At 44.4% G+C, this 25,868-nt stretch overlaps 1 protein-coding gene across 1 annotated transcript in view; it reads left to right on the top strand.

Annotated features, from left to right (window-relative positions):
• LOC106570218 (protein FAM135B) overlaps positions 1–21,548 on the top strand; it is a 57,731-nt gene extending 36,183 nt beyond the window's left edge. Inside the window, exons 8-20 of the mRNA XM_014142305.2 lie at positions 6,366–6,519; positions 6,680–6,729; positions 7,670–7,825; positions 9,037–9,110; positions 9,296–9,450; positions 12,644–14,924; positions 15,151–15,317; positions 15,557–15,648; positions 15,858–15,955; positions 19,294–19,445; positions 19,760–19,870; positions 20,358–20,471; positions 20,672–21,548. Coding sequence (XP_013997780.1) covers positions 6,366–6,519; positions 6,680–6,729; positions 7,670–7,825; positions 9,037–9,110; positions 9,296–9,450; positions 12,644–14,924; positions 15,151–15,317; positions 15,557–15,648; positions 15,858–15,955; positions 19,294–19,445; positions 19,760–19,870; positions 20,358–20,471; positions 20,672–20,877 — 3,810 coding nt within the window. The 3' untranslated portion in view covers positions 20,878–21,548. The remainder of the gene's footprint in view (positions 1–6,365; positions 6,520–6,679; positions 6,730–7,669; positions 7,826–9,036; positions 9,111–9,295; positions 9,451–12,643; positions 14,925–15,150; positions 15,318–15,556; positions 15,649–15,857; positions 15,956–19,293; positions 19,446–19,759; positions 19,871–20,357; positions 20,472–20,671) is intronic.
• The last annotated feature ends 4,320 nt before the right edge of the window (positions 21,549–25,868 follow it).

The following is a 25,868-nucleotide window of genomic DNA, read 5'->3' as shown; positions in this document are numbered from 1 at the left end:
TCACACTGAAGATGAGAGAACCAGGAGACAGAATATCTGAATCAAAGCTCTATCTGTGTGTGTTCTGTGTGTTTTTGGTTGCAGTAGCTACACAGGTAAACATGTTCACCTGTGTATGGGTCAGTTAGCGTGACTCTTCCTCTGTCTCTCTCTCTTTCTCTCTCTCTCTTTATTTCTCTCTCTCTCTTTATTTCTCTCTCTCTTTTTCATTCTCTCTTTCTCTCTCTCTCTCTCTTTCTCTCTCTTTTTCATTCTCTCTCTCGCTCTCTCTCTCTCTCTCTCTCTCTCTCTCTCTCTCTCTCTCTCCCTTTCTCTCTCTCTCTCTATATATATACACTATTGTAAGGCCAGGTTATCAGCCAGGTCCCTCTAGAAGTATTAGAGACAGTTTTAGTCCCCCACATGGACCCACATGATGAGTACTATTAATGTCTCATTAACCCACATGGCCAGACCAGCCTCGCAGGACACCGAGGCAGCGTCCCAAATAGCACCTTATTCCCTATATAATGCTCTACAGAGCCCAAGACACTGGTCAAAAGTAGTGCATTTTGTAGAGAATAGGGTTTCATTTGGGACACTGCCCGAGGCTGGCAGGACACTGAGACAGGCTAAGCTACTGTAGCCTGGTGTCTGGAGGAGAAACAAGGGTTCATCTGCCTCTGGAGAAGAAGACTAAGAATAATAGTATACACTAGTGAGGGTTTCTACAGGTGTAAAGGCTCGTTTAGTGGGGTGAGAGCCGTGGGAAGCCAGAGAAAGTGCTTAGCTGGATTGATACATCAGACACCACTCACGTGTCTCTCGCTTCTGGAGGTGTGTGAGGGTGTGTGTTTGAGGTGTGTGTGCGTGTTTGTATGAGGTGTGTGTGAGGGGTGTGTGCGGGTGTGAGTGATAACTATATGGTTGTGTACATCAAAAAGAGAAGCTATTTTTCATTCGATCATTACGATGTGTCTCATCCAGCCTAGGTCATTTCCTGTATGGTCGGACACTACTGTGATTGGAAAACCTGTTGGTCACACAAACATGTGCCTCATTACCACACCCCAATCCAGCCCTTCGGCCCTGTGGGCAGACGTCGCAGACTAAGCAGTAAATCTTAATGAGAGTTGGGCTTGTCCCCCGCAGTCCCCTCCTCTCTATTTGTCTCCCTTGTTCCTTGGTTACACACACACACACACACACACACACACACACACACACACACACACACACACACACACACACACACACACACACACACACACACACCCTAGGCTCGGCCCCCCTGTTCCTGGGTTTTACACAGCGCCTCCAACAGGGAGCTTTAATAAGCACTGCATTTAGCCCGGCGGGGGGGCGATGTTTGATCCCCGTAATGAGTTCTCCTCCAACCGCCATGTAGCTTAAATGTACCTGCATGTGAAATGTGTACAGAGCACAGTGTGTGTGTGTGTGTGTGTGTGTGTGTGTGTGTGTGTGTGTGAGAGAGAGCATGCGTGTGTGTGAGCCATCCCTCTCTCCCTTTCTCCTCTCTTCCAGCCCTTATTTATTTAAGGCTTTCTACCTGGAGGGTATAAGCACATTTTCAGCACTTTCACTGCTGGAGTGTTTCCATGCTAACCAAGCTACTTTTTCACTTTTTTATTCATTATTAAGAGTGTCGTTGTTGCACAATCTGGACACGTGTCGTTGGAAAATTTCATCGGTATCAGCTGAATTATAGTGGTGCTGCCTCTCTTGTGGTGGGCAGGAAATGGATGTTGCCTTTCTTTTTCCATTTTGACCTTTCACGTTTCCTCATTGGTTTAAATAATGTGTATCTCAGAAATATCAGAGGAGATAAAGATACATTTTCTGAGAGCCCCTGTTAAGAGTGAGATACTCGTCTTCGACCCTGGTAGGGTGGTTGAGAATGTCAAGTAGCAATGCAAGAGGATAAGGCAGGATATCTTCAAATAATACTGAAAGCACACAGTCTTTCAGCGAGAGAGAGACCTGTCCTGCTATTTTTACCAGCTTGTCTGTCTGACAAGCTGCTGGCTTGTCCCTTGTTCCCGTTGTATGTAGATGTAAAGTGAGCCATAGAAATAGAATTACTAGATTAGGAATTCCCATTCATGTTCGTGTTCAGTAATTCTTAGGTCTATTTTTATCAGAGCAGATGGACCCCCCGTGACTAGGTCTCCCACGGTGCACTGCAGCAGCCATCCGATCCAGTATGTCACCTGAGTCCTCAGCCCTGTGTTCCAGGAGCAGACTGCCAGCTTCACATGACACTGCTGCTGACAAATGGGACTTAAGAAGACTGTAATACAGTATCCAAAGAAAAACACATCTACTGTATTTATACAGAATGTCTCGGACCCTCTTGCTTGGTAAGCTACTCTGGCTCCCCAAGTCCCCTAGTGGGTATACACTACACAAGGCGGACTTCCTCTCTGGGTGGAACGCAACGACGACGTGGAGAAAAGTGCGCGCTGCTCCAAGAAATCGGACTCCGCCCTTGCACACGCTCAGATGCCGATCGACAGAGTGAAGTGTGTAGAGACTCTTAGACTACGAGTTGGGTAGAGGTTGAACAGAACACAGCTCATCCATTGTCAGTGAAGAAGAAACTGTTTTGCTTTGTGGGGGAGGGGATAATGACTGCGTTCACAGTGAAAGAAATAGCTATTTTTGTTCTTTGCCTCTGTAGTTGCTTCAAGTCCCAACCCCCATATCCCAGCATGCCTCTATAAAGGTAAAAGGAATTCTGAAAGTAAACATACAGGTGTTGCTTCCTGGTTGTGGAGGATCCAGCAGTAGTATCTGTTATTACAGAGCAGCGTACAGCATTGATGATAGGGCCCTGTGCTTTACTGCCCCCAGGTAAATTATAGTTGGCCTTCAAACTCACACACACCAGCATTACATGCCTTTGAAGCTAACACACATACACAGGCATTATCCACACACCAGCATTACATGCCTTTGAAGCTAACACACATACACAGGCATTATCCACACACACACCAGCATTACATGCCTTTGAAGCTAACACACATACACAGGCATTATCCACACACATACCAGCATTACATGCCTTTGAAGCTAACACACATACACAGGCATTATCCACACACCAGCATTACATGCCTTTGAAGCTAACACACATACACAGGCATTATCCACACACCAGCATTACATGCCTTTGAAACTAACACACATACACAGGCATTATCCACACACCAGCATTCGAGCGTTGGGCCAGTAACCGAAAGGTTCCTGGATTGAATCCCCGAGCTGACAAGGTAAAAATCTGTCATTCTGCACCTGAGCGAGGCAGTTAACCCACTGTTCCCCAGGCATCAAAGATGTGGATGCTGATTAAGGCAGCCCCCCGCATCTCTCTGATTCAGAGGGGTTGGGTTAAATGTGGAAGACACATTTCAGTTGAAAGCATTCAGTTGTACAACTGACTAGGTCTCCCCCTTTCCCCTTACATGCTTTTAAACAAACTGCCAAAACAGCCAGAACAACCAGCCAGTCACAAGAAGATGGACCCAACCCAGGGAACTGTGACAGGGGCCAGGAGCGTCCCAAAGGGCTGGGGCCTGTGTGTGTTGGAACTGGGATGGGGTCAGAGGTGACCTGTCCCAGTCTGACCTGACCCTGCCTTGTCTCTAAAAAGATGACAGCCGGCATCTGACCCGATGGGTGTTGTTTGGGTCCTTGACTAGAATAACTTCTTTCACAATCTTACTCTTGACCTGGATATGTAGTAGCTGGGCTTTGTGGCTCCTATTGGTTGCAGAAGAGACCAGAACTGGTACTGTAGGTTACAGGCCTGTACAGAGAATAGGATGAATTTGATTGTCCAGTGAATGCTCTGTGAGTTTGGGGTTAGAGAGCCACCTGCTGGGGAGAAATAGGAATACTTTCCCTAAAATGGAACTACACAGTAACATCATTGGGGGACAGATTTGATCCATTACCTTCCCTGTAAGAAATATTGTATGAAACATCACCAGTGATCGTTACTGATGTCTGGGTAGTTTGTGGTTACTGGGTAGTGTGGGGTTAGTTAAAGGTCATTCTGCTCCTGTCTTCTACATCTTCCAGTGCCACGACCACATCCATGTGTTTTACTACTGGGTAATAAGCTATGTTTAGGAGCTGCTTGTGTCCAAAAGATGATTTGATCCTCCGGTAGTTACTGAGACTTTACACATTGGTGTTAACTCAGTAAACAAGGTCCATAACAAGGTCCTGTTCCAGACCAAGGTCAATTACAAGGCTACACGGAGGGAGTTCATCGGTTCTTACTGCGGAGGCCGTAAAGTCCCAGTATGTGAACTTGGCCGTCATTAGCAGCTCGTTATCTTTTGATCTAGACGGAGTAACCAACATTTTCTTTTCTTCCCTGTCTCTCTTCATCCCTGTCTCTTCCCTTGTCTCTCCTCTCTCCGTCTCTTCTCTCTCCCCTGTCTGTCCTCTCTCCCATGTCTCTCGTCTCTCCCCTGTCTCTCCTCTCTCTGTCTCTCCTCTCTCCCATCTCTCCTCTCTCCCATGTCTCTCGTCTCTCCCCTCGTCTCTCCCCTCGTCTCTCCCCTTTCTCTCCTCTCTCCCATGTCTCTCGTCTCTCCCCTGTCTCTCCTTTCTCTGTCTCTCCTCTCCCTCGTCTCACCTCTCCACCCCTTCTCTCCTCTCTCTGTATCTCCTCTCTCCGTCTCTCCTCTCTCCCCTGTTTCTCCCCTCTCTGTCTCTCCTCTCTCCCCTGTCTCTCTCCTCTGTGTCTCTCCTCTCTCCCCTGTCTCTCCTCTCTCCCCTGTTTCTCCCCTCTCTGTCTCTCCTCTCTCCCCTGTTTCTCCCTCTCTGTCTCTCCTCTCTCCCCTGTCTCTCTCCCCTGTCTCTCTCCTCTGTGTCTCTCCTCTCTCCCCTGTCTCTCCTCTCTCCCCTGTCTCTCTCCTCTGTGTCTCTCCTCTCTCCCCTGTCTCTCTCCTCTGTGTCTCTCCTCTCTCCCCTGTCTCTCCTCTCTCCCCTGTCTCTCTCCTCTGTTTCTCTCCTCTCTCCCCTGTCTCTCCTCTCTCCCCTCTCTCTCCTCTGTGTCTTTCCTCTCTCCCCTGTCTCTCCTCTCTCCCCTGTCTCTCTCCTCTGTGTCTCTCCTGTCTCCCCTGTCTCTCCTCTCTCCCCTGTCTCTCTCCTCTGTGTCTTTCCTCTCTCCCCTGTCTCTCTCCTCTGTGTCTTTCCTCTCTCCCCTGTCTCTCCTCTCTCCCCTGTCTCTCTCCTCTGTGTCTCTCCTCTCTCCCCTGTCTCTCTCCTCTGTGTCTTTCCTCTCTCCCCTGTCTCTCCTCTCTCCTCTGTCTCTCTCCTCTGTGTCTCTCCTCTCTCCCCTGTGTCTCTCCTCTTTCCCCTGTCTCTCTCCCCTGTCTCTCTCCCCTGTCTCTCCTCTCTCCCCTGTCTCTCTCCTCTGTGTCTCTCCTCTTTCCCCTGTCTCTCTCCCCTGTCTCTCTCCTCTGTGTCTCTCCTCTCTCCCCTGTCTCTCTCCCCTGTCTCTCTCCTCTCTCCCCTGTCTCTCTCCTCTGTGTCTCTCCTCTCTCCCCTGTCTCTCCTCTCTCCCCTGTCTCTCTCCCCTGTCTCTCTCCTCTGTGTCTCTCCTCTCTCCCCTGTCTCTCCTCTCTCCCCTGTCTCTCTCCTCTGTGTCTCTCCTCTCTCTCCTGTCTCTCCTCTCTCCCCTGTCTCTCTCCCCTGTCTCTCCTCTCTCCCCTGTCTCTCTCCTCTGTGTCTCTCCTTTCTCCCCTGTCTCTCCTCTCTCCCCTGTCTCTCTCCTCTGTGTCTCTCCTCTCCCCTGTCTCTCCTCTCTCCCCTGTCTCTCTCCTCTGTGTCTCTCCTCTCTCCCCGGTCTCTCTCCCCTGTCTCTCCTCTCTCCCCTGTCTCTCCCCTGTCTCTCTCCCCTGTCTCTCCTCTCTCCCCTGTCTCTCTACTCTCTGTATCTCCTCTCTCCCCTGTCTCTCTACTCTCTGTCTCTCCTTTCTCCCGTCTCTCCCTTCTCCCCTTTCCTGTATCTCTCCCCTCTTCCATGTGTTTATTCTCTCTCTACTCTTCCTCTCCTTCTCCACTCTCCTACCTTCTTCCTGTCTCTCCCTTCTCCTCCCTCTTGTCTCTCCCTTCTCCTCCCTCCTGTCTCTCCCTTCTCCTCCCTCCTGTCTCTCCCCTCTCCTCCCTCCTGTCTCTCCCCTCTCCTCCCTCCTGTCTCTCCCCTCTCCTCCCTCCTGTCTCTCCCCTCTCCTCCCTCCTGTCTCTCCCTTCTCCTCCCTCCTGTCTCTCCCCTCTCCTCCCTCCTGTCTCTCCCCTCTCCTCCCTCCTGTCTCTCCCCTCTCCTCCCTCCTGTCTCTCCCCAGGGTAGTTTCTATGTCCCCAGTGAGAACTGTCTTCAGAGAGCTCACACGTGGCATGGTAGACTCTGTCGCCTCCTACTGGTGGTACACCGAGGCCTACGTTCCTACTACACCACTCTGATGAAGGAGATACCACAGCTGGACCAAGTGGAAATAGGTGAGGCAACAACATGTTACAATAGCATTTCCTCAATATTTAGCTATGTCTATGTGGCAATCAATCAAGTCAATTATTTTGTTGTTCAAAATAATGTATGATACTTCGTAGACTTGAGCTATGCTGTAGTAATCTCTTTCTCGTGTCTTTCTCTCCACAGAGGAGCTACCTGTGGAAGAAACATTAAATCAGCTCACAATAGAATTACAGGTATGTGGTGTACGAGACATACAGTACTGCTAAAAACCAAGATCAACATTTTATATTAGCTATGCTTTCTTTCCTCTGTTCTACTAGCTTTTCCATCAACAATTTGTTCTTAGCTGCCTAATTAAATAAAGGTTAAATAAAAAAAAAATTAATAAAAATTCCATTATACATTTTTTTACTTGGACAATGGACAGGTAACTGCCAAAATAAAGGAAACACCAACATAAAGTGTCTTAATAGGGCATTGGGCCACAACGAGCCAGAACAGCTTCAATGCATAGATTCGACAAGTGTCTGAAACTCTATTGGAGGGATGCAACACCATTCTTCCAAATAAATTCCATAGTTGGTGTTTTGTTGATGGTGGTGGAAAACGCTATCTAGGGCGCCACTCCAGAATCTCCCTTAAATGTTCATTTGAGTTGAGATCTGGTGACTGAGATGGCCATGGCATATGGTTTACATCGTTTTCATGCACATCAAACCATTTAGTGATGGGGGCATGGCCATGGTAGCCAAAATAATGGCCTTCCCAGCATTTTTATACATGACCCTAAGCATGATGGGATGTTAATTGCTTAATTAACTCAGGAACCACACCTGTGTGGGAGCGCAGCCTGCTTTCAATATACTTTGTATCCCTCATTTACTCAATAGTTTCCATTATTTTGGCTGTTACCTGTACTATATATCTAAGATAGCAGTGGCATCTGGATAAAGTCATTGAGTATTTAAAGATATACTATCTGTATCCACTCTCTTCTCCTCCTCTAGGTTCAGGGAGGCCATGAGAAGGAAGCAGAACATATCAGTAGAGACCTGACCCAGCTCTGCTCCACCTAACGTGCCCTTTGACCTCTAACCAGCCTCTAACCCTTCTTACCAGCACCACACACTGACCCTAACCCTCGTCTGTCTCCTTTCTCCTCTCGTTCTCTAGTTGCAGGATGTCCATGACAAGGTAGCAGAACAGATCAGTAGAGATCTCACCCAGCTCTGCTCCCAGCTGTCGGCTTTGTGGACCCGCTTCCTGGAGGCTGTCGTACCCAACATACATATCCTGTCCCACCTGGCCCAGGAACACCACACACTCAGGGTGAGCCCTAACCCCTGACCTCAAACCCCTGACCTCCTCAGGAACATCACACACCCCCCTACATACTATCTGATATATTATGAAGTATATAACACTAGAGGACGAGGCCTTGAACCCTCCAGAGCCCACTATTCTGATTAGGTTTCGTGTGTGTTAAATTGCGTAAGAGTATTACAGCCAGATAAAACACACCAGCTGATGATTAGTTCCTATAGACCTCAATGCCTTGAATAGACATTATATCTGAGAATCCCAAATGTAATTTGCATTTAATCATTGGAATGATTCATATTAATGTAAGACTATTCCCACTCCTCTCCTCAGTGTTGCTAGCAGGTCTCCAGGCTCTTGTCTCTCACAGTGTTAGTTTCATCTCTCCTGTCTGTCTGTCTGTCTGTCTGTCTGTCTGTCTGTCTGTCTGTCTGTCTGTCTGTCTGTCTGTCTGTCTGTCTGTCTGTCTGTCTGTCTGTCTGTCTGTCTGTCTGTCTGTCTGTCTCTGTCTCTGTCAGTCTGTCATAATGAACACAGTATGTCTCCATCACAGGAGGTTGGTGGCACCTTAATTGTGGGAGGACAGGCTCGTGCTAATGGCTGGAGCGGAATAGGTGGAATAGTGTCAAATACATCAAACACATGTTTTGATGACATTCCGTTAGCTCCGTTCCAGCCATTATTATGAGCTGTCCTCCCCTCAGCATCCTCCACTGGACTCTCCATATTAGTTTACCTTCAGGGGTTAGTTTCATGGTTCCACCCACAGGAGGGTGGGATTTCATTGAACATTTATTCTGTAATTATCCTGAGGAACAAACATACAGAAATACTGTAACACTGTTTCTTGACGTTCCTGACTGTCTGTCTATGTGACTTTATAACAGGAGGCAGGTTTAGATACACTTTAGTGGGATTTTTGTATTTATTTCTGTTGAAGGGATTTTTATACATGACCCTAAGCATGATGGGAGGTTAATTCATTGCTTAGATAACTCACATCTGTGTGGAAGCACCTGCTTTCAATATACTTTGTATCCCTCATTTATTCAAGTGTTTCCATTATTTTGGCCGTTACCAATACTTTTACACCATTTCTCTTTTTGATGTTGTTATTTTGAAGATCAAATCATTGCCTTTTGTGCATACAGTACTAACTCGGTAGGTTTCTCAGTGAGGAAATGAAGATGGTTTTGGTTTGTATTTTGTGCTGATGTCAGGTCAGGCGGTTTTCAGAGGCATACTTCTTCACAGAACACCCCAAAGAGACATCCCTGACATTTCAAGAGGACCTGTGAGTACTGCCATTCCAGGAGCACAATGATGCAGCTTTGTCACTCTGTTTTAGATTTAATTTGATGTTGATGCTTTATCTAAGTCATACTTCTATGACTGGAGAAAAGGTAGGCCTAATGTGTTTGAGTGATTATGACAGATAGCAAAAAGTCTTCTACTTTATCTTCTATCTCCTGGTTAAAGGATCAACAGACACGGTCAGATAGCTGTGGAGGTGCGTAACTCCAACTACCTGACCAGGATGCCACCATTACCTGTAGAGTGCCTAGACATTGATGGAGACTGGAACAGCCTGCCTATCATCTTCGAAGACAGATATGTAGAGTCTCCACGGACAGGTGAGTTGACTAAGTCCAGGATATCATTCAACAGCGATAGACTTTAACCCTTGGCCTACAATTTCTGCGGCCCCGCAGAAATCTAATAAAAATAATACAAAAATCCCCATTAAAATCTGTCTGTTTAAGCTAGAGAGATATGTGTTGTTTTTTTGCATGGGCTGCGTTTCAATCCACCGAATCTGCCGATATCGCCCTTCTGCATCTGCGGTGAAAGGTGGCAGAGATAGAGTGGTGTTTGTCATACCATAAGACATCTAGAAAATCTGTCTTCTGTAGCTTCTGAATGGTTTGGCTTACAAACGATTATGACCACTATGCTCTAGGACGCCCACAAGCCTCACAAGACTCATCTGAAGGCCCCTGGTACCAGTTAAAACAATGTATGGAAGTATATATGGAGATAGTTTAGTACCATAATTTCCGGACTATTAAGTGCACCTGAATATAAGCCGCACCCACTGAATTTTTAAACAAATATTATTTTGAACATAAATAAGCCGCACATGTCTATAAGCCGCAGGTGCCTACCGGTACCGGTACATTGAAACAAATGAACTTTACACAGGCTTTAACGAAACACGGCTTGTAACAAAAATAAATAGGCTTTAACGAAACACGGCTTGTAACAAAAATAAATAGACTTTAACAAAACACGGCTTGTAACAAAAAAGAAAAAATTAGCAGTAAGCTTTAGTTGTCTTTTTGCACTGAGTCAATTCCTCACGCTGCTGTTTCCAATGTCTTATCATCGACTCATTAAGATCAAGCTCCCGTGCAGCAGCTTTATTTCCTTTTCCAACAGCCAGATCAATCGCCTTCAACTTGAAAGCTGCATCATATGCATTTCTCCGTGTCTTTGCCATGATGAGGGTGACAAAATGACTACCGTAATCAGAATGATGGGAAATTTGAGAGCGCTCGATTTAATCTAAACAGTAAACAAAAAAGTTTTTGACCTTAACCCGTTCGGCAATTTCATTGGTCTAATGAAAGCGTCATGCCACCAAAAAACTGAGCACGTCACAGAATGTTTTTTGGGAGAAAAGAAAATTGAAAGCGGGAAAAATCCATATATTAGCCGCGTCATTGTTTAAAACCTGTTGGGGATAGGGGGCAGTATTTACACGGCCGGATAAAAAACATACCCAATTTAATCTGGTTACTACTCCTGCCCAGTAACTAGAATATGCATATAATTATTGGCTTTGGATAGAAAACACCCTAAAGTTTCTAAAACTGTTTGAATGGTGTCTGTGAGTATAACAGAACTCATATGGCAGGCAAAAACCTGAGAAGATTCTGAACAGGAAGTGGCCTGTCTGACAAGTTCTTGTTCATCTTGGCTCTTTTTATTGAAGACTGAGGATCTTTGCTGTAACGTGATTCTTCCTACGGCTCCCATAGGCTCTCAGAACCCGGGAAAAAGCTGAATGATATCGAGGCAGCCCCTGGCTGAAACACATTAGCGCGTTTGGATAGTGGCCTGTCAGAGGACCATCAGACTGGGGCTCGTGCACGAGGGCACGAGATGTTTTTATTTTCCCTCTCTTTGAACGAAAACCACCACTCCCGGTCGGAATATTATCGCTTTTTTACGAGAAAAATGGCATAAAAATTGATTTTAAACAGCGGTTGAAATGCTTCGAAGTACGGTAATGGAATATTTAGAAATGTTTTGTCACGAAATGCGTCGTGCTCGTCACCCTTCTTTACCATTCGGATAGTGTCTTGAACGCACGAACAAAACGCCGCTATTTGGATATAACTATGGATTATTTGGGACCAAACCAACATTTGTTATTGAAGTAGAATTCCTGGGATTGCATTCTGATGAAGAACAGCAAAGGTAATAACATTTTTCTTATAGTAAATCTGACTTTGGTGAGTGCTAAACTTGCTGGGTGTCTAAATAGCTAGCCCTGTGATGCCGGGCTATCTACTGAGAATATTGCAAAATGTGCTTTCACCGAAAAGCTATTTTAAAATCGGACATAGCGAGTGCATAGAGGAGTTCTGTATCTATAATTCTTAAAATAATTGTTATGTTTTTTGTGAACGTTTATCGTGAGTAATTTAGTAAATTCACCGGAAGTGTTTGGTGGGAATGCTAGTCACATGCTAGTCACATGCTAATGTAAAAAGCTGGTTTTTGATATAAATATGAACTTGATTGAACAAAACATGCATGTATTGTATAACATAATGTCCTAGGGGTGTCATCTGATGAAGATCATCAAAGGTTAGTGCTGCATTTAGCTGTGGTTTGGGTTTATGTGACATTATATGCTAGCTTGAAAAATGGGTGTCTGATTATTTCTGGCTGGGTACTCTGCTGACATAATCTAATGTTTTGCTTTCGTTGTAAAGCCTTTTTGAAATCGGACAGTGTGGTTAGATTAACGAGAGTCTTGTCTTTAAAATGGTGTAAAATAGTCATATGTTTGAGAAATTGAAGTAATAGCATTTCTAAGGTATTTGAATATCGCGCCACGGGATTACACTGGCTGTTGAGTAGGTGGGACGCAAGCGTCCCACCTAGCCCAGAGAGGTTGCCGCGTGGGAAAAAAGTTGCGGATTATAGTCCGGAATTTACGGTATCTAAAATAAGGGGATAAATACATGTCAAATCTTTTTCTTATATCTCTCAGATAGATTCAGAACAAATTCAGAACGAACTTCCTTTAGATGCTTTTGAGACTATCTGTTGTTTCATGTAGTGAATCTGTTATTCAATTGGCTAACAGCAGTAATGCCAAATTCAATGTTTCATCCAATATGTTTTTTTTTTTTTTTTTGAATACCTTAGGGGGTTTTAAAATTCAATGTTTCATCCAATAATTGTTTTACATTTTTATTGAATGCTTAAGGGGTCTTAAAATTCAAATCAAATAGCTAAATGGTATGACCTTTTTAAAACATTTCCATATTTTAGCTTAGAGGATTAAAGGCAATTTCCTGATGTTAGTGGCGATCTTGATCGCTGATAGCTCAACAAGAATTCACCTTTAAGCAGTACATAGGTTGTTTATCTGTTTTAGTTTGAATCCTGACTTGAGTCTGCTTTTATTTGTGCTAACAATACTGTTTTATCTGGTTCAGATCCATACGTATTTAAGTAGTGTAGACCAGTATAATTTAAACATCTAGTATTAGCGTAAGACCTAACATTTTTCTCCATCTTTATGTACAGATTGGGGATCATATGCACCAACACATCTGCCCACCAGTGAGCAGACCATCCCCAAGCCTCCTGTCACTGATGCAATCTTTAGTCCTCCTGCCCTGGACCAGCTCGCCAGCGCACCAGAAATACCAACCCAGGAGCCTAAAGACAGTGAGGCTACGTACAGGTCTCTCATAGGAGAGCAGAGCACCAGCATTATTACTGACAAGATAGGTTCTCCATCTATTGAGACTCCAGACCCAGACCAGGCAGAAACAGACCGGGGAGAGCCAGCCCAGCAAGGGGATCCAGAGGAGCAGACTGAGACAGAGGAGATCTCAGAGGAGAGCCCTGGTTTAGGCCAGAGGTTTCTTACAGTCAGACCCACTGATGTGGATCCGTTCAGAGGAGAGGCAATGCTGATGGTCTCCTCCAATCACAAACACTGTACAGACCCACAACATACTTCTAACAGTGAAGACACGACTTGGAAAGACTTGGAGAACCACCAAGACATCATCACACAGAGATACCAGAACATTATCAGTACAGGAATTGACTTGGATGTAGAAGAGAAGGACGTTGCTATAGATGCTAACAGCAAGGATGTTCCTCTGAGCAGTCTAACCACTAACCCCCAGGCTCCACTCAAAGATCATCCCCTCACGCCCCCTCTACCTACAGACCTGAGGAGAGAACTGGCCAACCGAGGGGTGGGGGTTGGTGGCTCCAAGATCCTAAACCGCTCCCCCTCCGTCATCTCCGACTCTGGCATCGAGAGTGAGCCCAGCTCGATGGCCTGGCCCCTGGACGTTTATCGGACGGGAGGAGGGCGCCCTCTGGAGGAGAGCCTGGTACTGCAGCGTCTGGCGAGGAGACACCCGGCCCACCGCAGTTCCCTGGAGGGCCTGCAGACAGAGAGCGGAATCAGCGGGGGCAGCCTGCCCAGTGGAGGGGGTGGCAGCGCTGGCATCCAGGCCTCCCTCACCTCCATCTCCTCCCTGCCCTACGAGGACGACGAGGAACAGAGGAACCAGCTCAGTAAACTGACCAAGTCTGTCTCGGCTCCTCAGATCTCCAGCCCTGAGGACACAGAGGAGGACAAGGGAGGAGCGGAGGAGGAGGTAGACACGGAGAGCGAGGGGACCAGCGGGTACCAGGACCAGGAGGAGGGATACACTACCATCTCCACTGCTGCCACTAATGTAACGACTGGGGATTTGATCAGACACCTGGAGTCCTTATCCGGGGTTAACCACTCTTCTCTGGAGGACATCCAGGAGGGAGAGCTGCCTGAGGTTGGTCTGTTTGACTGGGGAGCAGCTCCCTCACCACCCCAGCAGGTGACCAGAGCTCCTCAGGAGAGTGGTTGTGATCTTAAAGAAACTCTTAGATCTAATGAATCTGCTCTGCCGACGGCCCTGTCAGACACTCGGGACATGAAGGCAGTGTTAAGTGGCATTAGTCGAGTTCCTGAAGTCTTGCTGTTCCAACAGTATGTTGAAGGCCATGATGATGTGAAGGATCCAGCTATAGTCCGTCAGATGGAGGATAAGAACCATCACAGAGGAGACAGCAGTGGTGTGTTAAACTCAGTTGACCCAGGTCACTGTGAAGTAGAGATCGTCCCCTGTAGCTGTGAGACCAAACCCTGTGAACATGACAGCAGTGTGCTGGTGGATGATGTGGAGGATAATCCAGTCAGGAATGACTGTCAGAGTCTCCATCAGATTGGGTTGAACGACCTTGTTGACCAGGAACGGCTGGATCATCACCAGACTCCGTCCCAGAGCCTCCATCGGGTCGGGTTGCGTGACCTAGTGGTGGTCTCACAGAGGAAGAGCCTCCATGACCCCAGGCCTATCCCCTCTATCCCCAACCACACAGAGAGACCCATCCACCTCCTAGGCCTTATTTCCAATGATACGACCAGGCCTGATGACCTCAAAGGGCTCCCGAGCAATGAGAGAGAGCAGCTGGATCTCAACGGTCACACCAAGCCGGCTAAGATCCCCAGTAGCTCGGGGTCAGGGACGAGCTCGGGGTCAAGCTCAGGGTCAAACTCAGGGTCAGGCCTATCCTTTATGAACAGGAAGATGGTGGAGGTGGTGAATATGTCTGTGTCCTGCGCTCCGACCTGTCTTCCCTTCTCCTCCGTTGTCCGGGACTCACCGTCCATTAGCGGCATCTCCACTCGACAAGCCACATCCCCCATTACCCATCAGCCCCTGGGCTCCTTCGGCATCATCTCTTCGTCCTCGTCCAATGCCCTGGGGCCAGATGACGAAACAAACGAGAGGATGCTGCAGTGAGTTGTTTTATCTTTCTAGTTTTAGAATGAGAAGAAATGCTGCAGTGAGTTGTGGGGAACCAGTCATAGATGTGTGAGAAGTCAGTCGTTTTCATTGCTCTTTGACCTCTTTGATGATGAGTTCTTCTAAGCATGTGCATATGCATATAACATTGTGATTTCCCATAATGATGCTGTTGTGATTTCCCATAATGATGCCACCTCTGCCTGCGTTGTGTTCCAGTTTCCACAGGTCCAAAGAGGATCTGGTGAAGGAGCTGGTATTCCAGGCAACCCTGTACAGTGACCTCCCTCACCTGGCCTCCGACCTGCCCTACTTCCCCCCTGAGGAGGAGGATGAGGAGTTTGAGGATGGCATACACCTGGTCGTCTGTGTCCACGGCCTTGATGGTGAGACCAATCAATCAATCAATCAAATCAACCAGATCAGCCAATCTTCTGATCCACCAGGTTGTATATGTCGTTGCCTGGATGATAAAACATCACACAATGTTGTCCAATGCTAGAACAATAAAGCTTTACTCAAAAGAACTGAATAGTTCAGAATATGATTTGGGTCCCCCCTCTATACTTACATACTGATCAGGGCCAGGAGTTTAAAGCTGTATTGTTGTATTGTCTCCTCCTAGGCAACAGTGCAGACCTTCGCCTGGTGAAGACCTTCATAGAGCTGGGATTACCAGGGTCCAGACTGGACTTCCTCATGTCTGAGAGAAACCAGGTAAAATACAGAATATTCTGCCCGCACATTAATGCAATAAACATTGATTTTAGAGAATTGATAATAGGTATGAGCGAATCCTGTGAATATGCTTTCATTTTAGGCTACGTATGCCAGATCACCGTTGTAAATAAGGTATTTTGATCTCAGTAGGATTTCCTGGTTAAATAAATGTGAAAATGTGTTGTTTTCTTCTTCCTTGTCTACAGACTGACACGTTTGCAGATTTTGACACCATGACGGACAGGCTACTAGACGAGATTATCCAGCACATTCAGCTGTACAACCTCACCATTGGACGAATAAGGTCAGTATCCTAACCACTACACAACATTAAAGTCATTTTTCTAAACACCACACAACATTAAGGTCAGTTCCCTAACCACCACACAATATTAAGGTCAGTTCCAACCACCACACAACATTATGGTCAGTTCTAACCACCACACAACATTATGGTCAGTTCTAACCACCACACAACATTATGGTCAGTTATAAGTAGCACACAACATTAAGGTCAGTTCTAACCACCACACAACTATAAGTTCAGTTCTAACTACCACACAACATTACGGTCAGTTCTAACCACCACACAACATTAAGGTCAGTTCTAACCACCACACAACATTAAGGTCAGTTCCAACCACCACACAACTTTATGGTCAGTTCTAACTACCACACAACTTTATGGTCAGTTCTAACTACCACACAACTTTATGGTCAGTTCTAACTACCACACAACATTATGGTCAGTTCTAACTACCACACAACTTTATGGTCAGTTCTAACTACCACACAACATTATGGTCAGTTCTAACTACCACACAACATTATGGTCAGTTCTAACCACCACACAACATTAAGGCCAGTTCTAACTACCACACAACATTACGGTCAGTTCTAACCACCACACAACATTAAGGTCAGTTCTAACCACCACACAACATTAAGGTCAGTTCCAACCACCACACAACTTTATGGTCAGTTCTAACTACCACACAACTTTATGGTCAGTTCTAACTACCACACAACATTATGGTCAGTTCTAACTACCACACAACTTTATGGTCAGTTCTAACTACCACACAACATTATGGTCAGTTCTGACTACCACACAACTTTATGGTCAGTTCTAACTACCACACAACATTATGGTCAGTTCTAACTACCACACAACATTATGGTCAGTTCTAACCACCACACAACATTAAGGCCAGTTCTAACTACCACACAACATTATGGTCAGTTCTAACTATCACACAACATTAAGGTCAGTTGTTCTAACTACCACACAACTTTATGGTCAGTTCTAACTACCACACAACATTAAGGTCAGTTCCAACCACCACACAACATTAAGGTCAGTTCTAAGTAGCACACAACATTAAGGTCAGTTCTAACCACCACACAACATTATGGTCAGTTCTAACCACCACACAACATTAAGGTCAGTTCCCTAACCACCACACAATATTAAGGTCAGTTCCAACCACCACACAACTTTATGGTCAGTTCTAACTACCACACAACATTATGGTCAGTTCTAACTACCACACAACTTTATGGTCAGCTCTAACTACCACACAACTTTATGGTCAGTTCTAACTACCACACAACATTATGGTCAGTTCTAACCACCACACAACATTATGGTCAGTTCTAACTACCACACAATATTAAGGTCAGTTCTAACTACCACACACTATTAAGGTCAGTATCCTAACTACCACACAATATTAAGGTCAGTATCCTAACTGTCACACAACATAAAGACACAGTACAGCAATAGGAGGCAATGGAGAAACAAAATTGATGTAGTATTCTATATAGCCAGTAGATGGCAGCATATGAATACATTATGATATTCCCTGGCAGGTCCTCAATTGCCTTCTCCTTGCGTCCTCTCTCCTCATCTCCTTCTCAAAACCCATTGGAGGAGAAAGCCAGAGGTCCCTCCCCTCTGACCTTCTCCAATGGGTTTTGCGAAGAAGACGAGGAGATGGTACGTTGAGATCTTCCCCATGGCCTTTTATCAATTCGATTTGCTCACCTCCTCCATCCTCTCTCCTCCGTCCTCTCTCCTCCGTCCTCTCGCCTCCTTTTGAAAAGGTCAAAGTTAATGAAGGAGAGTTAGCAAGGAGAGTCAGCGTGGGTGGAAATGTGCTTGCTTGAAATGACACGGTCCTTCTCCACTCACAAGTCATTAGTCAAATGACGTTCACAGGTGTGGATCCCAAAATAAATGTGATCAAAACAAATAAAGTTATTTTTGCACTATAAAAATAATAAGTAGTGTATTGTTTTTAAACGTGTGCATGTAATTCTCCTCTGACAAAGCAACATCTGATTTAAAGGGGGTGTGGCAGATTTCCACTTGTCGGTTTCCAGGTCATGGAGGAGGAGCGAGGACGGAGGATGGACTTTTGCCCAAACGAGAACCCCCCCCCATCTCAGCTCAATTCCAAACCCTATCAAACTGATGGCCAGTTAAAGCAGAGGAGGCTGGTGGGAGGAGCTATAGTAGGATGGGCTCATTGTAATGGCTGGAATGGAATCAATGGAACGGCGTCAAACATGCGTTTTCCATATGTTTGATACTGTACCATTTATTCCAATCCAGCAATTACAATGAGTCCGTCCCCCTATAGCTCCTCCCACCAGCCCCCCTCTGAGTTAGAGAAGGTTTTAATAACCCAGTAATGGAGGATATTCCCATGCACTGTCAATCACTGTCAATTGATATGAAGAACTGAAACTTTTAAATAGTTTTATTTAACCTTTATTTAAATAGGCAAGTCAGTTTAGAACAAATTCTTATTTACAATGACAGCCTACCAGGGAACAGTGGGTTAACTACCTTGTTCAGGGGCAGAACAACAGAGTTTTACCTTGTCAGCTCGGGGATTCGATCCAGCAAACTTTCGGTTACTGGCCCAACACTCTAACAACTAGGCTATCTGCCACCCCGGCATATTTTTCTCCGCAGCATAACACTTCTAATGGGTCCAAGTGCAGTAATTCATCATGTACAATAATTGCCCTAAATATGCCAATGTTCCTATCTGAGTTTCTGGGTATGCTATTTAAGTATGTATTCTTTTCAACATTGTTTATACTCTGAAAAACTGTGACTAAAGACATGGAGTACCACAGAAGCAGCTGTCTCTCTCCACATCGCCTCTATATTTAGTGTTAGAGGAAACCGATGAAGAAGTTGTTAGGAGCTGGTGTTGAGGGAAGCTGCCCAGTACTTTGATGATGGTGATACCACTGTAATTAGCAGATGGGAAATTAACATCTAAGGAAATCTAGTGTCTCATTGACTACTGGGACAAAGCAGCTCATTATTCTAGCTACCACTATTGTAGCCATTAAAACGGCACGACGGCGCCTTGCTTTGGAGGACGGTTATTTGAACATTAATCATTTATTTGGAGTTAAAAGCAGATTGGATGAGCTACCCTCATCCTGAACACTTTATACTAATAGAGTAAATACCAGGGGGCCAAAGAATTGGAGGCACTTATTTCTGTGCATAGCTTCTATTCTGGAGGTCTTCTCATTGGGTACTCTTTCATCTAACGAGATCTGGGTAGCAGCAGAGTGATTTCTCTGTTGTGTTTGTCACCTCTTTTCAACCCTCAGTTTCATCGGTCACTCTCTGGGGAACGTGATCATCCGGTCGGTTCTGACGAGGCCTCGGTTCCGCTGCTACCTGATCAAACTGCACACCTTCCTGTCTCTGTCCGGACCACACCTGGGAACTCTGTACAACAACAGCACGCTGGTCAGCACAGGTGAGGTGGGGAGTGGGTCAGTATGCCTACCTACTTGGACCTTTGAAATCCTTGCAAAACCTAGGCCATTGTTGACTCAGCATGGAGAATAGAAAGAGCTCTTTGCAGATATGTACTGTCTTACTGCAAGGAGTGTTTCTGATTCTGGTCTTCGTCTTACCATTCTGTGTAGTAATTGCATTCAGCTCTGCTCTGTCCTCCTCCCAGTGTCTTCAAAGGGGGAAGTGTATGTCTAATTCAGAGGACTGTTACAGGTCTGTGGCTGATGTCTGTGGTTGTTACAGGTCTGTGGCTGATGTCTCTGGTTGTTACAGGTCTGTGGCTGATGCAGAAGCTGAAGAAATCCGGATCGTTGCTGCAGCTTACCTGCAGAGATCATACCGATCCTCGGAAAACCTTCCTCTATCTCCTCAGCCAGAAACCAGGTAGGTACTGCTATAATGGATGAGGAACTATACTGTAAGAGCACAATGAGTTTAAATATTCATAAATACATTTGGTCATCTTGTCTTTTTTTGTTTTGTTTTCTCTTTTCCTCTCCATATCATCTGGCTAACTCAGACTCCACTAGCTAGCTAGCTTTGTTCTGGGAAGCCCTCCCTCCACTGTGTGAGATGAACAAAGCAAAGACACCTAGTAGATAAGCCAGAAAAAACACTTTTTTTCTTCGAGCTGTGCCGGGCTGACAAAATGATGCAAACCCTGTCATTTGAAACCCAGCAGTGCACTCCTTTAAAAGCACAGTGACAAGAGACACAAGAAAAAACACAGCTTTATCAGTCGAGGTCTGTCAAACGATGATGATGGCACCAAGTGATACATAAATATAACCTTACAAACACTTTTGCTCTCTCTCTCTGTCTCTCTGTGTTTGTCTCTCTCTCTCCACCCTCTGTTTGTCTGGTTTCTCAGGGCTCCAGTTCTTCAAGAATGTGGTGTTGGTGGCATCGCCTCAGGACCGATATGTTCCCTTCCACTCTGCCAGGATAGAGATGTGCAGGACTGCACTCAAAGACAGGACCACAGGTTAGCAACACTCACTGCAGCGCCTATGTTCTTATTGTTCTCCACCAAATGTATCTAAGAAGCATTTTATCATTTCATTAAATACAGAAAGCTTTTATCGTTCCGTCAGAGACTGAACCCTAACATGTGTCTGTCTGTGTTTCCACACTGTAGGTCTCCATGTAAACTAACTAACATGTGCTTCTGTCTCCATATCCAAGGTCCAGTGTACACAGAGATGATCAACAACCTACTCCAGCCGTTGGTGGGGGCTAAAGACTGTCGTCTGATTCGCCAGAATGTGTTCCACGCCCTGCCCAACACCGCCAACACTCTGATTGGCCGAGCCGCTCACATCGCCGTGCTCGACTCTGAACTCTTCTTGGAGAAGTTCTTCCTGGTAGCAGGGCTCAACTACTTTAAATAGAACTTCAAACTACTTAAAACAGTATTTCAAACTACATTAAAGGGATACTTCCGGATTTTGGCAATGAAATCCTTTATCTACATCCCCAGAGTCAGATTAACTTGTGGATACCATTTGTATGTCTCTGTGTGCAGTTTGAAGGAAGTTGCTAACTAGCTTTAGCGCAATCGCTATCTAGGGTTTGCGCAATGACTGGATGTCTATGGTAACTGCTAGCATGCTATATACCATAGACTTCCAGTCATTGCGCTAACGCTAGTCAGCATTTGCTCACAAAACGACCTCTAACTCCCTTCATACTGGATGCAGAGACATGGATAAAAAATGTATGAGTTCATCTGACTATGGGAAAGTGGAAAAAGGGCTTCATTGCCAAAAACCCGAAGTATCCCTTTAAATAGAGGCTCACCTACTTCCAGTACAGGCTCAAATACTTAAAGAAGAACCACTACTTCAAATAGAGCTGTAGCTACGAAGAAACTATTTGTATATATATGTATGTGTGTGTGTATGTATGTATGGCTTAGAGGGGCCCTAGGTCTATATGAAGATCTCCTTGTTGTGATAGGAGGATTTGGTGAGAGAAAGGGGGTTGCACCATCACTATATACAATGTGTGTGTGTGTGTGTGTGTGTGTGTGTGTGTGTGTGTGTGTGTGTGTGTGTGTGTGTGTGTGTGTGTGTATATACACACAGTACCAGTTTGGACACACCTACTCATTCCAGGGTTTTTCTTTATTTGTACCATTTTCTACATTGTAGAAATAAGAGTGAAGACATCAAAACTATGAAATAACAGATATGGAATCATGTAGTAACCAAAAAAGTGTTAAACAAATAAAAATAGTTTTTATATTTGAGATTCTTCAAAGTAGCCACCCTTTGACTTGATGACAGCTTTGCACACTCTTGGCATTCTCTCAACCAGTTTCATGAGGTAGTCACCTGGACTGTATTTCAATTAACAGGTGTGCCTTGTTAAAAGTTAATTTGTGGAATTTCATTCCTTCTTAATGCATTTGAGCCAATCAGTTGTGTTGTGACAAGGTAGGGGTGGTATACAGAAGATAGCCCTATTTGGGAAAGACCAAGTCCATAGTATGGCAAGAACAGCTCAAATAAGCAAAGAGAAATGACAGTCCATCATTAATTTAAGACATGAAGGTCAGTCAATCTGAAATATTTCAAGAACTTTTAAAGTTTCTTCAAGTGCAGTCGCAAAAACCATCAATCGCCATGATGAAACTGGCTCTCATGAGGACCGCCACAGGAAAGGAAGACCCAAAGTTATCTCTGCTGCAGAGGATAAGTTCATTAGAGTTACCAGCCTCAGAATTTGCAGCCCAAATAAATGCTTCACAGAGTTCAAGTAACAGACACATCTCAACATCAACTGTTCAGCGGAGATTGTGTGAATCAGGCCTTCATGGTCGAATTGCTGCAAATGTACCACTACTAAAGGACACCAATAAGAAGAAGATACTTGCTTGAGCCAAGAAACCCGAGCAATGGACATTAGACCGGTGGGAATCTGTCCCTTAATCTGATGAGTCCAAATTTGATATTTTTGGTTCCAACCACCATGTCTTTGTGAGACGCAGAGTAGATGAACGGATGATCTCTGCATGTGTGGTTCCCACCATAAAGCGTGGAGGAGAAGGTGTGATGGTGTGGGGGTGCTTTGCAGGTGACACTCAGTGATTTATTTAGAATTCAAGGCACACTTAATCGGCATGGCTACCACTGCATTCTGCAGCGATACACCATCCCATCTGGTTTACGCTTAGTGGGACTATCATTTGTTTTTCAACAGGACAATGATGCAAAACACACCTCCAGGCTGTGTAAGGCCTATTTGACCAAGGAGAGTGATGGAGTGCTGCATCAGATGACCTGGCCTCCACAATCAGCCGACCTCAACCCAATTGAGATGGTTTGGGATGAGTTGGATCGCAGAGGGAAGGAAAAGCAGGCAACAAGTGCTCAGCGAATGTCAGAACTCATTCAAGACTGTTGGAAAAGCATTCCAGGTGAAGCTGGTTGAGAGAATGCCAATAGTGTGCAAAGCTGTCATCAAGGCAAAGGGTGGCTACTTTGAAGAATCTAAAATATATCTTGTATTTGTTTAATACTTTTTTGGTTACTACATGATTCCATATGTGTTATTTCATAGTTTTGATGTCTTCACGATTATTCTACAATTTAGAAAATAGTAAAAATAATGAAAAACCCTTGAATGGGTAGGTGTGTCCAAACTTTTGACTGGTACTGTATATATATAAAATATGTTTACCCCTGTTGTCAAAGAGGTGGTCATAAGCTCTATACAATCCATCCATATGAACAGTTGTATACAGTATGTCAAGTGAAATGACTTACGTAGCCCATCGTGTGGCTCATGTTGATGTTGTGTAGGCCTTATGAACTCCCCTTCATCCCAAAGTATAGTCAATGTAATGTTCATCCCAAAGCACTACCGAATTATATTTATACTCGAGCATTTCTTTTTTTGGTCATGAATCCTGACCTGAAATGGCTAGTCTGAATGAATCACTGGCTAAAGGATCTACTTGAAGGATTGCATGTATGAAATTGTTAAAAACTAGATAGTTGCTTGGAATTGAACTTCTTGATTGTACATTTTATAATAGACATGTTTCAAACTCTACAGATAACTATTGTATAAAGTACAATTGTTTCTTTTTACGAATGGAATTTAGATATCATTTTAAATAATGTATTTTTTATTATGTCATATCCATACGTTCGTCAGACTATGAACATTGTGTTGTGGATTTTATATCATACAATTTCAACATATAACATGAAGGCCAAATCAAGAGGTTAACCCTCTCTGCAGTATACACTGTAATATATACAATGCAAGGAAAAGGTGTTCCATATATTTATTGTATAAGTTAATATATATTACATATCTAAAAAGTGTGTGTTTGTTGAAAGAATTTGTGTGTCAATCAAATTGCTAAGTTGAGTTGAAAGCGTATCAACCATGTAATGCCTTTGTGTTCTTTAAAATAAGGTATATCCCAAGTTTTAGTATACTGAGATATGAGAATTACTATACTGAGATGTGAGTCTTACTAACTATACTGAGATATGAATATTACTATACTAAGATACAGTTGAAGTCGGAAGTTTACATACACCTTAGCCAAATACATTTAAACTCAGTTTTTCACAATTCCTGACATTTAATCCTAGTAAAAATTCCCTGTTTTAGGTCAGTTAGGATCACAATTTTATTTTAAGAATATGAAATGTCAGAATAATAGTAGAGAGAATGATTTATTTCAGATTTTATTTCTTTCATCACATTCCCAGTGGGTCAGAAGTTTCCATACACTCAAATAGTATGGGTCAAACGTTTCGAGGAGCCTTCCACAAGCTTCCCACAATAAGTTGGGTGAATTTTGTCCCATTCCTCCTGACATAGCTGGTGTAACTGAGTCAGGTTTGTAGGCCTCCTTGCTCGCACAGGCTTTTTCAGTTCTGCCCACAAATTTTCTATGGGATTTAGGCCAGGGCTTTGTGATGGCCACTCCAATACCTTGACTTTGTTGTCCTTAAGCCATTTTGCCACAACTTTGGAAGTATGCTTGGGGTCATTGTCCATTTAGAAGACCCATTGCGACCAAGATTTAACTTCCTGTCTGATGTCTTGAGATGTTGCTTCAATATATCCCCATCATTTTCCTCCCTCATGATGCCATCTATTTTGTGAAGTGCACCAGTCCCTCCTGCAGCAAAGCACCCTCACAACATGATGCTGCCACCCCTGTGCTTCACGGTTGGGATGGTGTACTTCGGCTTGCAAGCCTCCCCCTTTTTCCTCCAAACATAACAATGGTCATTATGGCCAAACAATTCTATTTTTGTTTCATCAGACCAGAGGACATTTCTCCAAAAAGTACAATCTTTGTCCCCATGTGCAGTTGCAAACCGTAATCTGGCTTTATTTATGGCGGTTTTGGAGCGGCCTTTCAGGTTATGTTGATATAGGACTCGTTTTACTGTGGATATAGATTATTTTGTACCTGTTTCCTCAAGCATCTTCACAAGGTCCTTTGCTGTTGTTCTGGGATTGATTTGCACTTTTTGCACCAAAGTACGTTCATCTCTAAGACACAGAATGCGTCTCCTTCCTGAGCGGTATGGTGGCTGTGTGGTCCCATGCTGTTTATACTTGCGTACTATTGTTTGTACAGATGAACGTGGTACCTTCAGGCGTTTGGAAATTGCTCCCAAGGATGAACCAGACTTGTGGGGGTCTACAATTGTTTTTCTGAGGTCTTGGCTGATTTCTTTAGATTTTCCCATGATGTCAAGTAAAGAGGCACTGAGTTTGAAGGTAGGCCTTGAAATACATCCACAGGTGCACCTCCAATTGACTCAAATTGGAGGTGGACATTAGACTATCAGAAGCTTCTAAAGCCATGACATAATTTTCTGGAATTTTCCAAGCTGTTTAAAGGCACAGTCAACTTAGTTTATGTAAACTTCTGACCCACTGGAATTGTGATACAGTGAATTATAAGTGCAATAATCTGTCTGTAAACAATTGTTGGAAAAAATACTTGTGTCATGCACAAAGTAGATGTCCTAACCGACTTGCTAAAACTAAAGTTTGTTAACAAGGAATGTGTGGAGTGGTTGAAAAACGAGTTTTAATGACTCCAACTTTAGTGTATGTATATGGCCGACTTCAACTGTATGAGTATTACTATACTGAGATATGAGTCTTACTAACTACACTGAGATATGAGTCTTACTAACTACACTGATATATGTGTGTTACTATGCTGAAGTGTGAGTCTTACTTTACTGAGTCCATTGTGTAATTGTCTGGGTTGATTAAGATTTTAGATGTCATAGAATCATGAAATAACAATGGCTTTGCCACATATCCCTTGGAAACCACCATAGATTGTTTTTCAAAAGATTTATCACACTGTTTGTGCGTTGCTTTTAGA

The sequence above is a fragment of the Salmo salar genome, chromosome ssa14, assembly GCF_905237065.1.
Source record: "Salmo salar chromosome ssa14, Ssal_v3.1, whole genome shotgun sequence".
NCBI lineage: Eukaryota > Metazoa > Chordata > Actinopteri > Salmoniformes > Salmonidae > Salmo > Salmo salar.
This window is presented reverse-complemented; position numbering and strand designations above follow the sequence as displayed.